At 47.4% G+C, this 14,999-nt stretch overlaps 1 protein-coding gene across 1 annotated transcript; it reads left to right on the top strand.

Moving 5' to 3' along the window:
- The first annotated feature begins 3,365 nt into the window (after positions 1-3,365).
- Prpf19 (pre-mRNA processing factor 19) lies at positions 3,366-14,758 on the top strand. The gene is made up of 16 exons (XM_057779835.1): positions 3,366-3,599; positions 5,527-5,676; positions 5,848-5,924; positions 6,951-7,092; positions 7,171-7,244; positions 7,331-7,393; positions 8,252-8,293; positions 8,392-8,466; positions 8,753-8,828; positions 8,983-9,092; positions 11,144-11,299; positions 11,485-11,554; positions 11,717-11,802; positions 12,020-12,190; positions 12,324-12,429; positions 14,265-14,758. Exons 1-16 carry the CDS (start codon positions 3,581-3,583, stop codon positions 14,360-14,362), a joined length of 1,515 nt encoding a protein of 504 aa, XP_057635818.1. The 5' UTR covers positions 3,366-3,580; the 3' UTR covers positions 14,363-14,758.
- Positions 14,759-14,999: the final 241 nt, after the last annotated feature.

The raw sequence follows: 14,999 nt of genomic DNA, 5'->3' as shown, positions 1-14,999 counted from the left end.
AATAGTGACAATGTCCCTGATAAGTGTCAGACACTGGGTGGCACTCTTGGACTCTTGAGAACCAGTAGAGAACAATGTAGTAGAGAACCCAGATACCAAAAGGACTTTCTAAATAAATAATTACAGGCCAGGGAGGGGGAGGAGCTGATAAAAGTTGGCCATGTAAACATTTTGAGCCACCAAATGCAGGTATGCTGGGAACATCGAAGCGCCAATGTGTCTGAGAAGGTGAGGTGAGGCTGTGGAAGAGGTTGGCTCACCAGAAACCTGTGGTCTCAGGACTGACATCTGTCCGTCATTTAGGTCTCAGCAAAAATGTCACACTGCCCTTTGGGTTGGTGAAGTGACTTACTGTGGAGAGGAATGTATTGCAGAGTCTGATGACCTGACTTTGATCCCAAGATCAAAATGGTAAAATGAGTGAATCGGTTCTCCCAAGTTCTCCTTTGAGCTCCACATATGTGCTGTCACACACACACACACACACACACACACACACACACATTCTAAAATAATTTAAAAAAAATCTTAAGTGCTAAAAAGGTAATCATCAATTCCCTGCTGTGGAATAATCCTTCTGTACACTGTGAAAATGTGTCACTCTCTTTGTTAATAAAAAGCTGATTGACTAGGCAGGATTTTAGGGACAGAGAGAATGCCGGGAAGAAGGGCAGAGTCTGAGGAATCTTGAGCTAGATGCAGAAGTAACATGGGAAGTTGATAGATGATGTAAATAAGCCTAGGTTAATTTAAGTTGTAAGAGCTGGCTGGAGATAAGCCTAAGCTATCGGTCAAACATTTGTAATTAATATTAAGTCTCTGTGCATTTATTGGGGAGCCAGTGGTCCTGACAAAAACTCCTCCTACACTTCCCCAGATGTATACCTTTTGCTTACCCTGCCAAAAGTAGTTCCCCCCAATCTTCTCAATCTATTCTGATTTATCTTGTATTTAAAGTACCCAACCCTTTTTGGAATTTTCTTCTTATTGTTTATGTGCCCACCACCCCACAGACTGCAATCTACATAAGCATTTTTTTTTATCTTGTTTCTGTCTCAAACCAATTAGATCATTTAAAGATTTACATTGGCTTTATTTTGTGATTCTAGACTTGGGGAACACTTCATTCCATGAGTTAGAATGTGTTCTGATTTATTATTATTATTTTATTGGTTTTTTGAGACAGGGTTTCTCTGTAGCTTTTTGGAGCCTGTCCTGGAACTAGCACTTGTAGACCAGGCTGGCCTCAAACTCACAGAGATCTGTCTGCCTCTGCCTCCCTAGTGCTGGGATTAAAGGCGTGCACCACCACTTCCCGGCCAATGTGTTCTGATTTAATAAACTGAGTTGAACTTTTTCATCAGACCGTCAACTTCCCAATAACAACACAGACTTACTATTAATCACGATAGCTTAGGGCTTTTTTCTTTTCTTTCTTCTTTCTTTTTCTTTGAGACAGGGTTTCTCTGTAGTTTTGGAGCCTATCCTGGAACTCACTCTGTAGACCATGTTGCTTTCTCTTCATCTGGCTGGAGACCCCACCTTTACTTTTCCCAGTGTCCTTTGTGCCTGGAAACCTTGCCTAGCTATTGGATGTTCAGCTTTTTATTAAACCAATCAGAGTGACATATCTTCACAGTGTACAAAAAGATTATTCCACAACAATAGACAAAAAAAGGACTCAAAGAAGCAGAAATAAAACAACAAGAAAATGGTTGAACATCTGCTTTCTTTGTAAGGTTAGGAAAGGAAGAGGGAATCACATAGAGGCAACTGGCTAATGGATCAGATCATTCCAGGTTGCTTTTTTTTTTTTTTTTCCTAGGCAGGGTTTCTCTGTGGCTTTGGAGCCTGTTCTGGAACTAGCTCTTATAGACCAGGCTGGCCTCAAACACACAGAGATCCTCCTGCCTTTGCCTCCCAGGTGCTGGGATTAAAGGCATGCACCACCACCGCTGTGCTCCAGGTTGCTTTTTGTAAGGACTAAGGCGGGCAGAATGTAGTTATCATGTTAGTTGGAATTGGCCTGGCTAGGAAATTGGCCAATGCCTCTTTTTGTCCTGATTTCTTAGAAGGTCAGAAAGTTAGTTTTAATTTGGTAACATGGAACTTCAATATGAGGGACTCCATTTTAGTTTTAATTTATTTACCTTTTTTTTTTTTTGAGACAAGGTCTCAATGTTCCATTTATTTTAGTGTGTGTGTGTGTGTGTGTGTGTGTCTGTCTGTCTGTCTGTCTGTCTGTCTGGAGGTTGGAGGATAATATGCAGGAGCCAGTTCTTTCCTTCTATCAGGTGAGTCTTGGAGATTGAACTCAGGTAACAGGTTCAGCAGCAGGTCTTTGTCACAGAAAACAAAGGAACTTAGTAGGAGGCAGGGAACCATTACTATAACAAAATATCTGAGGCAGACTACTTTATAAGGAAAGAGGGTTTTTCTTGGCTCAAAGTTCTAGAGGCACAAAGTTCAGGCCTTGGCTGGGCTTTCTTCCTTGCTGGTGTCACGTTACTGTGAGAGTCTAGGTGTAGATTTGTGTCTATCACTCTCATTCCCTATGCACAGACCTGCACACTAGAAACCTATTCTAATTCCAAAGATCCCACCGATAAACACCATAGTCATGCTAACTTCCCATTCTTTTTATCTATCTGTCTGGCTGTCTATCCATCCATCCATCTATCCATCCATTTCGAGACCTGTCTCTCTTTATATCTGTCTACATAGCCCTGACTGTCCTGAACTGGAACTCACTAGTAGACCAGGCTGGGCTTGAACTCACAGAGGTCTTCTGCGGCTGCCTGCTGCGATAAAAGGCGTGTACCAACACACCCAGCAACTTTCTGTTCTTTTAATAGTCACATAAGACGCTGGGAATTAAATTCCTTCCAGTGTAGAAAACAGACTGTATTTAAAACGTAACAGGCAACGCAGCCAATAACTTGAACAAATTCACAGAGCAAGAGTAGAAACAGAACCTGGGCAGTGTTAGTTTTACTAATTGTGCTAAATTTATTTACAGGGTCACCTGGCATTGTTTCTCAAAAGGCAGCCAAGGAACACAGGCCTCAGAATCATGCCAACAGGGTCTCTGAGGCAGACTCTAGAAATCCGCATTCTTACAAGCTCCTGAGGAAACTGTCCTGCACACGAACGTTTCAAAGACTACTGTGCCCTGGGTGACAGCAGCAAGTCAAAAACCGCCTTGGCCAAATTCCTGGGTTTAAGGTTCCCGCAGCCTCATGGGAAATGTAGTTTTGGCTGGCCTTCCCGCCTCTGGCCTTTTGGAGAGCTCGCCGGAAGGAGCCGAGCCAATGCGGAAACAACCGAGTGTTGCGAGGCGGGCCTTTTCCTGCTCGATTGCATGCTGGGAAAGGGCAGTTTCCGTTAGGTGCTGAAGGCTGAGGCGCGCCACCGGCCACCTCCCCACGTGAAGCAGTTGTGCGAGCATCGCCACGCCGGGCAGCTGTCTACCCGCGTCCGAGCGCCCCGGAAGCCGCGGGGGACCGGAAGTGGCCCGCGGAGGCTGCAGAGTTAGTCCGGGAGCCCGCTGCGAGGCGACTGGCAGCGCTGCGACGGCGCCATGTCCCTGATCTGCTCGAGTGAGTGCTGGCTGCGGCGGGAGGCGGGAGCGTGGCTGCGGCCCGGGACCCGGAGCCCGCGGCCCTGCGTGCGGGGTGCATTTGCGCAGTGCTGCGCAATTCATGTAGCTGGGAAGAATGACTGTCGTTATTTTACTGAGCCGAGACAGGCCTGAACAGAGCAAGGGGGAAGGGCGAGGGGGGAGTGGTGCAGGGAAAAACAGCTCTTGGTGTCGGAAACCCGAGGACTTGCCCAGGATCCACCTTCCACTGTGATCTGGGCTATGGCGGTCTGGACCTCAGTTTCCCCATCTGCAGCATTGAAAGCGTTGCAGTGGGTATTGCTCGAGTACGTCGCTTAGGAATCGGAGTTTCTGCGATTTTGCAGAACACGCAGTGACTTCGAGACAGGGCTGGAAGCCAGGTGTCTGGCATCTAGCCTCGCGCAGTATGACTAATGAAAACAGCGAACGTTTAGAAAAACCTGTATTGATTTACGACGCATCTCCAAACGATGATCTCATTTTATGCTTACAAGAATTATCTGAAGGGAAATAAAGATCTGTGATTTAGAGAGGGCGTCATAAGTCTTAGGAAGAATGGGGGTTATCCAGGGATGCGTGGCACAGTTGGGCGATGGAGCTCGGTTCTTTGAGCCAGGATCCATGCTGTTCACTGTCTTGTCTTTGGGTATTTTATTACGGCATTGCGGGTGTTTACCTTCTTGTTGTTTGCCACATTACTAGCTTCCCCTCTCTATTCTCTTCTCAGAACGTTGCCATTAATTCAAAGAGGGAAAGGAAGGAGGGAAATGACAAACAGAAAAGGGAATCTCACACTGAAGAAATTGCAGTTTGCAAAGTATTTTCGAACGATTTGTTTCCTTTTAATCTTGAGAGAGCACTCTTACATGCCCTGGGCCATCCTTCCTTTTGCAGGGGAGGGAAAGCTCCCTCAAGTGTCCAGTATGCCAGATAAGGCAACAGGATAGCACAGGAAAGCCATATTTCCTTCCATACTTGATTACATACGCTTGGGAGTCCTGCAGAAATAGGTGACTCCGAGGGAAGCTTATCCAGACCTGTGCCACAGAAGAGAATAGGAGCTTGAAACCTTGGGATGTGACTCACAGGTTCTGGGAGGGTGAGCAAAACTATGTGGTGAATAGGAGCTGTTTTGTTATGTCTCTCAGGCTGTAAATATTATTTTAGAGCAGGCCTCAGGAGAGTCTGAGCGTGGAGGTGGCTTTCACTTGTCTGCTAAGCTAAACCGATGTCCCTCTTTAGGGGAAGTTAGAGAAACACGGGGGCCTGAGAAGGTCATAGAGACCTTGGTTCTGAGCTTGCTTTTGAGGCCTTCATTTTAGCATGCCCAGGTCCCATACTTTAGTGTCTGCATTGTCCTGGAGGTCAGTGACAGCTGTGTCGCCCATCTTCAAGGGTACACAGACCATTCTGTCAAGTGCCTAGAATAGAATCTTGCTTGGCACATAGTGGCAGACACTATGGAAAGTTTTTTTTTTTTTTAATTTTTATTTTCTTAAAATTTACCAGTGCTTGTTATGTTGCTTTTTCTGCCTGTTGATCCATGTAAGGCTCCAGAGGAATGACAGGACTTTGAGTTGTGCTGTGTGTACTTCTTTGTCATGTTCCTGGTCATCATTGTTCAAACATGAGGTGGGCAGAGCTTACTGCTCACTCTTTACAGGACTGGCACATGGGATCTGGGCAGTTATTATTTATTTCCTTTTATTATTGGCAAACTAGAGAATCTAGTTAAGTAGTTGGCAAGCATTGTAGAACCAAGAACCAGCTAGCTTGCTATCACAGACGTTGCTTCCTGATAGCTGAGAACGAGGACAGGGTCTTCTTAGGGGCTGACACAGCAAAGAGTCCCCTGTAGCCCAGGTCTCCTTTTACCCTGTGCTCACTACCTGCTTTCTCTATAGTCTCCAACGAAGTGCCAGAGCATCCATGCGTGTCCCCTGTCTCTAATCATGTGTATGAGCGGCGACTCATTGAGAAGTACATTGCAGAGAATGGCACAGATCCTATCAACAACCAGCCTCTCTCAGAGGAGCAGCTCATCGACATCAAAGGTGCCTACCCGATAGCCTGAGTCCAGGGCCAGTTCAGCGCAGCCTTCAGGAGTGGGAGGTGGGGCCAGTCTGATGGAGAAGATAGATGGTGGCTGTGAATGAATAAAGAGGGAAGGAGGAGGGTCCTTGGGTTCTGGTTCTTCATACCTGCTTTGCTGCCTTTCTTGGCAGTTGCTCACCCAATCCGGCCCAAGCCTCCCTCTGCCACCAGCATCCCAGCCATTCTGAAAGCCTTGCAGGATGAGTGGGTGAGTTCTGTGAAGGGAATGCACCTCTGAACCTGGGGATTGAAAAGATGGGACCTCCCTCCCTCTTTGCTTTTTTAAAATTGTTTATTCTATTTTATGTTTGGGTCTTTTGCTTATGTGTATGTCTATGTATCACTTATGTGCCTGGTGCTTGGGAGGAAGGGAGAGGTTGTGTGATCTCTTGGAATTGCAGTTACAGACAGTTGTAAGCCACTATGTGGGTTCTGGGAATTGAACCTCTGGAAGAACAGCAAGTGCTCTTAACTCCTGGACCTTCTCTCCAGGCCCTCTTATTTTCTTGAGCTAGGACCTTGCTTTGTGGCCTAGACCGGTCTGGAACTCATGATCCTTCTTCCTTAGCCTCCTAAGTGCCTAGGGTTACAAGAGCCCACCACCAGGCCTGGCTCTTCATGGGGTTGAACACAGGGCCAATGTAAGGGCTGTGCTGCTGAGCAGCCCCTCACTTCTTGCCAGCCGCACTTGATTTGTGTGGGGCAGGGCGGCAGCACAAGAGGAGCCTGGTTGTTGGAACTCGTGCACACCTGGATTCCAAAGTTTTCTCCACTGTCAGCCTTTGTGACATGGGGCACACTACTCAGTCTCTGACCTTCCTGACTTTAGGACACTGATTAGTCCTGTCTGTCTGGATTCTATAAGTAGAATAAAACTGACATATTTGCGTTGTGACATAGGGACTCTTCCTCACTGCTGAACACTGCACTTGCTGAGGGTAGCCAGTAAACAACCACAGCAGTGTTATTCTTTCCTTTCAGAGAAGTGATGGCATTAACACCTGTGATTTGCTGGTGACTAGCAAAGGTGGGGGTGGGAAGGAGCTAGCTCTCACTTCTGTCTGTGTGTCCAGGGTGTGTTGTGTTGTAGGAGCTTCAATGCCTTACAGGGGATTGTCATTCGGATGATAGCTTGGGTCTCTGAGCTGCTCGAGTTGGTTTCAGTGTAGAGTAGGAGGTGGTGTCCTCTTCTGGCCAAGTTCCCCAGTCCTCACAGTCGCCTACCCTCTCCCAGGATGCAGTCATGCTGCACAGCTTCACCCTTCGCCAGCAGCTGCAGACAACCCGCCAGGAGCTGTCCCATGCTCTGTACCAACACGATGCTGCCTGCAGAGTCATTGCCCGTCTCACCAAGGAAGTCACTGCTGCTCGAGAAGGTGTCTCTTCCCACTGTCCCCCACCTTTGCTGGCCCCGCTTTGTAATGTTACATTTCTAACATAATCTTTTCTCTCAGCTCTGGCTACTCTGAAACCACAGGCTGGTCTTATTGTACCTCAGGCTGTGCCAAGCTCACAGCCCAGTGTTGTGGTAAGTGTTCCCTTCCAAGCCCAGTAACTGTCCTTCCACAGGTGCCTTTGGTATTGTGAGCTCCTCCCACTCTTTCTTTTCTACAGGGTGCAGGAGAACCCATGGATTTGGGTGAGCTGGTGGGAATGACCCCTGAGATCATCCAGAAGGTGAGTCATATGCTGTTCTGTTGGGACTGCCGCATGCCTCCCTTAGTGCCTTGGGCCCTGGGGCCAGAGTAAGAATCTCACAATGAGCAGTGGAAAGAGCCTGCACTGCTACTGAGCTCTCTGACTAGCCTTACTGTAGCCTGCCTTGTCTGTCTCATTTCCCTTGCTTCTGAATAGAGGGAGGCGTCTACTTCACAGGCTTGTAGGAAAGATGTAATTACTGATAAGGGTGGCTCTTAGCTCTTGGTGGGTTTTTTTTTGTGTGTGTGTGTGTGTGTGTGTTTTGCTGATGTTCTGCCACTTTGTTACAGTTTTTGAGGGTTTTGCCTACAACATATAAGTTATCTGAAGCTGGAAGTCAGAGCTGAGACTTCCAGACTGCAACCCAGAGTTCTCTTGAATGTATAGTCTGCATTTGTAGGATCCAACAGTGTCTGAGCTCTCATATTTGGTCCCAGAGCACAACAGCCTAGCTCTGCCATTCGTCATTTTAGTGACCCTGGCAAGGGGGCTCTTTCTCTGTGTGGCTTTGGAGCCTGTCCTGGAATTCACTCTATCAACCAGGCTGGCCTCAAACTTACAGAGATCCACCTACCTCTGCCTCCCCCGTGCTGGGATTAAAGGTGTGCACCGCCACCACCTGGCTATGGGGGTTCTTTTGATGTTCAATTTCCTCAGCTATACCATAAGGTCATGGATACCCCACCTTGTAAGATTGGAGTGGAAATGTGTCAGCTTTTAGCACATAGCTTGGCAGATAGCAATTTTTTGGTGATGATTGTGACACCAGATATACCAGCATCCAGTGTGTTTCATTCTTGCAAAATCATTTGTCTCAGAAAATTGTGCTCTCCACAGCTTCAAGACAAGGCTACTGTGCTAACCACCGAGCGTAAGAAGGTGAGTTGATGCCTGGTGTGAGCACTTGACTTCTGGGGGGAGGGGCTAGTTGAAGCCTGCTTTCATGGCTGCTCTTTGGGGGCTTTCTATTTTCTCAGAGAGGAAAGACTGTGCCTGAGGAGCTAGTGAAACCTGAAGAGCTCAGCAAGTACCGGCAGGTGGCATCCCATGTGGTAAGTAGCTGGAGGTGGCCCTTACTGTTTCTAGGGCAAGGCGGGCCAGTATGAGGAGCAGGGGGAAATACTGCTCAGACCTCTGGCATGGTATCTTGCCATGCAGTGAGGGAGTTGCTGCATCCAGGCAGCCAGCCAAGCTAGATAGATAAGGGATAAAATCCACTCTTGTTTCTTGGCTAGGGAGGAATATGAGGGTTGGGGAACAGGAGTGCAAGAGCTGTGTGGCTCTCTGGCCTGCCTTGATTTGGCTGTGACTGGGTTTTGTATGAATCTGTCTGCAAAGGGGCTACACAGTGCTAGCATTCCTGGGATCCTTGCTCTGGACCTCTGTCCTTCAGACACCAACAAGATTCTCACTGGTGAGTCTGGGCCTGGCCTGACAGGCCAAGGTGAGGGGTGGCAGGAGCAAGGAAGGTACAAGCTCTGATCCTCTGCATGAATTTGAGGACAGAAAGACCTTTAGCACAGGGATCCTGTGATTCATTTTTTTGTCTTTTTTTGGATCTTCTCCAGGTGGAGCAGATAAAAATGTTGTTGTCTTTGATAAGAGTACTGAGCAAATCCTGGCTACTCTCAAAGGCCATACCAAGAAGGTCACCAGCGTGGTGTTTCATCCTTCTCAGGTAAGGTATCTCACAGCCACTCTCGTCCTTCCCTAAGTCCAGTTTCAGTGGTTTTGAGTCTCAGAGCTAATTGCCCAACCCCCCCTGTCTTGATGAAGCGGGCATTGATGGGTCTCTGTGTAGAACACCAAAGCAGTGGCCCTCAAACCAAAGGAGTAAGAAAATGCAACCAACAAGCCATATTCACATCAATTTTGCATTAGTAAAAAAAAAAAAAAACCAACCATCCTAAAGGGTTTATAGATAACTACAGACAGTAAAACTCCATGTAGTCCTGACTGCCAGGTGTCTGTTCACATGACCCTGTAGGGTTGGGCTCAAAATTTAATATTGACTATTGAAAGTATTATGAGTTCAAATAGGAGAGAATCACTGGTTTAGAGGATAAAGGTAGCTTATTAGAGAAGATTAGTGGTCTCATAAGACTTGAGACAAAAGTGCAGTGGTGTGGTATGCAGCTGCATGGGTGCTGAAGCAGTGCCTCCCAGTTAAGTCTTTCTCTTAGACATAAGGAACTGAGAAATAGAGGAATATGTCTTAATGTTCTGTTGCTGTGAAGAGATGATACCAAGATCACAGCAACTCTTTTTGTTTGTTTGGGTTTTTTTTTGGGGGGGGGGGTTGTTTTGTTTTGTTTTTTTAAGACAGGGCTTCTCAAGCCAGATGATGCACGCCTTTAATCCCAGCACTTGGGAGGCAGAGGCAGGCAGATCTTGGTGAGTTCAAGGCTGGCATTGTCTACAAGAGCTAGTTCCAGGACAGGCTCCAAAGCTACAGAGAAATGTAGTAGGAGCTGCAGACAAGCCTGCTTTTCGTCCTGCCCGGCTCCCGGCCACCTGGCTAGCTTATGCCCCGAAATAATTACATGGAAACTGTCTTCTTTTAAACACTGCCTGGCCCATTATCTCTAGCCTCTTACTGGCTAATTCTCACATCTTGATTAACCCATTTTTAATAATCTGTGTAGCACCACGAAGTGGTGTCTTAGCGGGAAAGGTTCAGCATGTCTGACCTGGTGGCTGGCTCCATCGCTTCTGACCTCTCTTCCCTTCTTCCCAGCATTCTATTCTGTCTACTCCACACACCGATGTTCTGACCTATCAGGCCAAGCAGTTTCTTTATTAATTAACCAATGAAAGCAACAGATAGACATATGACATTCCCACATCAGAGAAACCCTGTCTCAAAAAACAAAACAAAACAAAAAAACAAAAAAAAGGACAGGGTTTCTGTTTAGTCCTGGCTGTCCTAGAACTTGCTCTGTACACCAAACTGACCTCGAACTCAAAGTGATCCACCTGACTCTGCCTCCCTAGTGCTAGGATTAAAGGCGTGCGCCACCACTGCCCAGCTTCACAGCAGATCTTAATAAAAGGAAGCGTTGGGGGTTGAGGGATTGCTTACAGTTCCACATGCTAGTCCATTTTCAGCATTGCAGGGAGCACGGTGGCAAGCATGGCAGTGGGACAGTGGCTGAGGGCACATCCTGATCTGCAAGGAAAGAGACAGACACACACACACTCTGGGTTTGGCATGACTTTTGAAACCTCAAAACCAGTCCACCTCCAGTGAGATACTTCCTCCAACAAGGCCACACTTCTAATCCTTTCAAATAGTGCCACTTCCTGATGACTAAGCATTCAAATATATGAGCCTGTAGGGCCCATTTTTATTTAAACCACCACAATTATAGCAAACTGAAAAATGAATTCAAAATGAAAGCACTATTTTCTGTTTATTTGGTGTTTTGATTTTTATGAATATGTGTTAATGAATGATGATAGTTGCTTTTATCTTCTGTCTCTTACTCCTAATTAGTCAAAATAATTTGTTATGGAAACTAAATAAGCTTTCTATCTGCCCCATGTCTTTTGGACAGTCAACTCGCCCTTGAGGTCTCTGGCCATCAGCAGCATTCTCTCTTGGCTGTCTTAGGCGCTGTTGTTCGAATAGGTAGTTACAGGCAGGGGCTAGAAGGAGAAGCAGTTGCTCGTAGTTGTGACTATACATTTCACTTCCTGGGCTCTGATTCTTGGTCTCTTTTCTTTCAGGAACTGGTGTTTTCTGCATCCCCAGATGCCACTATCAGGATTTGGTCGGTCCCAAACACCTCTTGTGTACAGGTTGTTCGGGCCCATGAGAGCGCAGTGACAGGCCTCAGCCTCCATGCTACTGGAGACTATCTCCTGAGCTCCTCTGATGATCAGGTGCAGTCCCAGCCAGGGCCCTTAGGAGGATGGGGGGCATCTTGCTGTGGGGCAGCCAGATTCCCAGAGTTCTAAAAATGTTTCTTTTCTGTTGTGGGAGCTAACTTTGCCAGCAGGTGCTGAACCAGGGTCTCTCGAGGGCCACCAGACCCACTTTCTCATTGTCTTCTTTGTCTCATCTCCAGTACTGGGCCTTCTCTGACATCCAGACAGGGCGTGTGCTCACCAAGGTGACAGATGAGACATCCGGCTGCTGTAAGTGGCCTTAGAGGCACTGAGCTCTTTAGTTTGCAGTGTGTCGTTAAGTTTTACCTAATCATTTGTTTATCTGTTCTGAAGACAGTGCCTACCACTGGCACCAGTATAGTGGCCATAGTGGCCATTGACTACAGATGCCTCTCCCCTTTCCTCACTCAGCTCTTACCTGTGCGCAGTTCCACCCTGATGGACTCATCTTTGGAACAGGAACCATGGACTCCCAGATCAAGATCTGGGACTTGAAGGTAGGACAATGAGGCCTCTTCTGTGAATCAGAGGGAGAAGGAACTGATGAGTTGTGGTGGTAGGCCCTGGGATACCTCAGGGCCTAGGAGAGCCTGGCTCTGTTCGTGTGGCATGCTGAATGTCACCAAGTAACTGTGGGTGCACAGGATGTCTCAGAAGTTTTCTTCCTGTTTTGACCAGTGAGTGATAATTTTATTGCCCAACTACCACCTGTAGGAGCGTACCAATGTGGCCAACTTTCCTGGCCACTCTGGCCCCATTACCAGCATCGCCTTCTCTGAGAATGGGTACTACCTGGCCACAGCAGCTGATGACTCTTCAGTCAAGCTCTGGGACTTACGCAAGCTGAAGAACTTCAAGACATTGCAGCTGGACAACAACTTTGAGGTGCGCCCCTCCCCAGTTTGAGTTGTTTCTCCTCACTCACCGATAGTTTAAGTTCATGTAAGCTGCTTCTGTTTGTTCCCAGTTCTGTGGCTTTTGATCATTTGTGTAATTGCCTTTCTTTGGGGTTTGGCAGGTGAAGTCACTGATCTTTGACCAGAGTGGAACCTACCTGGCTCTTGGGGGTACAGATGTCCAGATCTACATCTGCAAACAGTGGACAGAGATTCTTCACTTTACAGGTAGAGGCTGGCTGTGGCTTACCAGGGCCTTGTACATCTGCTCTAGAGAAAAGTGGAGAAGTTTCACTGAGGGTGAAGCTTGGCTTGGCTTGGCTTGGCCTAGATATGCCCAAACTATTTTTCCCTTTCCATTTGCTGTCCTGGGAGCAGAACCAGCCAAGTTTTCTACTGAGTCCAACCCCCAGGCTGTTTTTACTTATGTTTGGGGGCAGTAGAGCATTGTGGCCTAGGAAAAGTATTTGTGAGTCTCTCTGACTCACTTATCAGCTGTACTCCCCCCAATTTGTGTTAAGGGGAAAATTGGAATGAAAAGTTCAGACACTCTGGGAAATACCGGGATTCACATATAAGTGCCTGTTACCTGTAGGTCAGAAGTGTCTTATGGGATGTTTGGTATTGGGTCTTGATTTGAGCAATGTATAAGAACCAGTCGGGCCGGGCGGTGGTGGTGCACGCCTTTAATCCAGCACTCGGGAGGCAGAGGCAGGCGGATCTCTGGGGACGGGCACCAAAGCTACAGAGAAACCCTGTCTCGAAAAACCAAAAAAAAAAAAAGAACCAGTCAGGGCAGTAATGAAGTTTTTATTATTTGTTTGTTTATTTTGTTTTTACGGAGACAGGGTTCCTCTGTGTAACGAGCCCTTTGCTGTTCTGGAACTCACTTTGTAGACGAGGTGTGCGATGAACTCACAGAGATCCGCCTGTCTCTGTCTAATGAGTGCTGGGGTTAAAGGCATGCACCACTATACCCAGCACGTTTTTTTTTTTTTTTTTGTGAACTTTATTGGGGTCTATCATGGGTGAGTGATGAGGTTTGTAGTCAAGTTAGGAAGGGCTGGTGGAAGCTAGTTTAGTAATTTGTTTTCCTTTGTATGGAGATGGAGTCCAGGGCCTTTCCCATAGTAGCAAGTGTTCAAGTCCCAACACAAATACTTAGGGCAACTAGAATAATAAAGAAAAGTCAGGGCTGGAGAGATGGCTCAGTGGTTAAGAGCAGTGGCTGCTCTTCCAGAGGTCCTGAGTTCAATTCCCAGCAACCACATAGTGGCTCACAACCATCTGTAATGAGATCTGGTGCTCTCCTCTGGCGTGCGGGCATACATGGAGGCAGGATGTTGTATACATAATAAATAAATAAATCTTTAAAAAAAAAAAAGAAAGAAAAGTCAGACTGACACAGTGCTGCCCAAAAGGCTTTCTCACCTTGAAGTCGCCTGTGGCCCTGGGTAGCTATAGCTTCGACTTTAGGGTATCTTGCTGGGTATAATAACTCACACCTATAATGCCAACTCTTGGTAGCTAGAGAATGACCTTGAGTTTAGGCCAACTAGGAGCACAGAGGGTTTTTCTCTGGAGAGTTGAGGAGCACGGGTATTTTCCAAAGTCTAGAAGGAACTTGCCCTAGTTCTCCAGCTCTCTGAGTCCTGGGAGGATAGCTCAGCTTTGTCTGTACTGAATGCAGCCCTGTGCTGTGTGCCCTGGACTTTGACATCTTTGAGCTAGAACAGGCTAATGGACAAGAGCTAAAGCCAAACATACCAAGTGAGCACTGAGGTTTCCAGCTGTAGTGTGCTTGCCCAGAAAGCTCAGGTGAAAGGGGATTGGTATTCCTCTGTTCATTTTCCCAGTCCTACAAAAGACTGAGTGCCGCTTCCTGCCAGGTGCTGAGTGCTGGCTAAAAATCAGTGGTGAACAGAATCCTGCCTCAGGAGGGTGTCTTACAGTGCATTCTGACCCTTACATCTGGGTTTTTGCCAGGATCGTGGCATTCAAAGTCATTGTTCAGCCCTGAAGAAGAAGCAGCCTTCTCATAGTTCTCTTTTTTCTCTCCTCAGAGCATAGTGGCCTGACCACTGGAGTGGCCTTTGGGCACCACGCCAAGTTCATCGCTTCAACAGGCATGGACAGGAGCCTCAAATTCTACAGTCTGTAGGCCCTATGCCTTCTCACAATTCTGGGCCTCATCTCAGTAGTGGGTTAGATTTAAGGGGGTGGGGGAACTTTAGGAGGAGGGAGGTCTGGTGGGGGGGACATTCACATCATTTCATTCTGGTCTGGATGATGGTCTGAGCCAGGGCACATGGAGCACCGCTATCCATGCAGCCTTCAGGCCCCAGGGAACGAACATGGAGGAACTGTCACCCTGTAAGTGCTCAGAGTCGGAGTCCAGCACCTCTTCCCAGTAGTGGCAGCTGTTCCATGCCTGCTCTGTTTCAGCTCTTCTGAGACAGGGAGGTGAGCCAAGGGAACTGTGAAGGGAGGGGCAGGAGGGCTTATGCTGGTTTTTGTAAGCAGTGATCTAGTTTCATTAAAAAAAAAAAACCCACACAGTAAATATATTGTCATCTCCTTGAGTCTGTCTGCCAGAGAGACCCTGAGTTGGGAAGGTCATGGGGAGGGAGCACAGTGTAGGACACTGGCTATCAGGATGCCTCCCGTGCACCGGAAGTAAAGTAAAAGCCTAGAAGCCATTTGTCAAGTCTCCCATGCTCAGGCAGGCCTTGACCTTGTTTCCAGTGCCTCTGCCTCTCCTGCTGTGCTTGCCCCTGGCTTGACTTCTCACAGCCTGA

This window comes from Chionomys nivalis, chromosome 8, assembly GCF_950005125.1.
Source record: "Chionomys nivalis chromosome 8, mChiNiv1.1, whole genome shotgun sequence".
NCBI lineage: Eukaryota > Metazoa > Chordata > Mammalia > Rodentia > Cricetidae > Chionomys > Chionomys nivalis.
The sequence above is the reverse complement of the archived record's forward strand: the minus strand, read 5'-3'. Positions and strand labels throughout refer to the sequence as shown.

Coding starts and splice junctions, on each gene's coding strand:
- Prpf19 (XM_057779835.1), top strand. Junction 8,294..8,391: donor TAACCACCGAGCGTAAGAAG/GTGAGTTGATGC, acceptor CTATTTTCTCAG/AGAGGAAAGACTGTGCCTGA. Junction 9,093..11,143: donor TGGTGTTTCATCCTTCTCAG/GTAAGGTATCTC, acceptor CTTTTCTTTCAG/GAACTGGTGTTTTCTGCATC.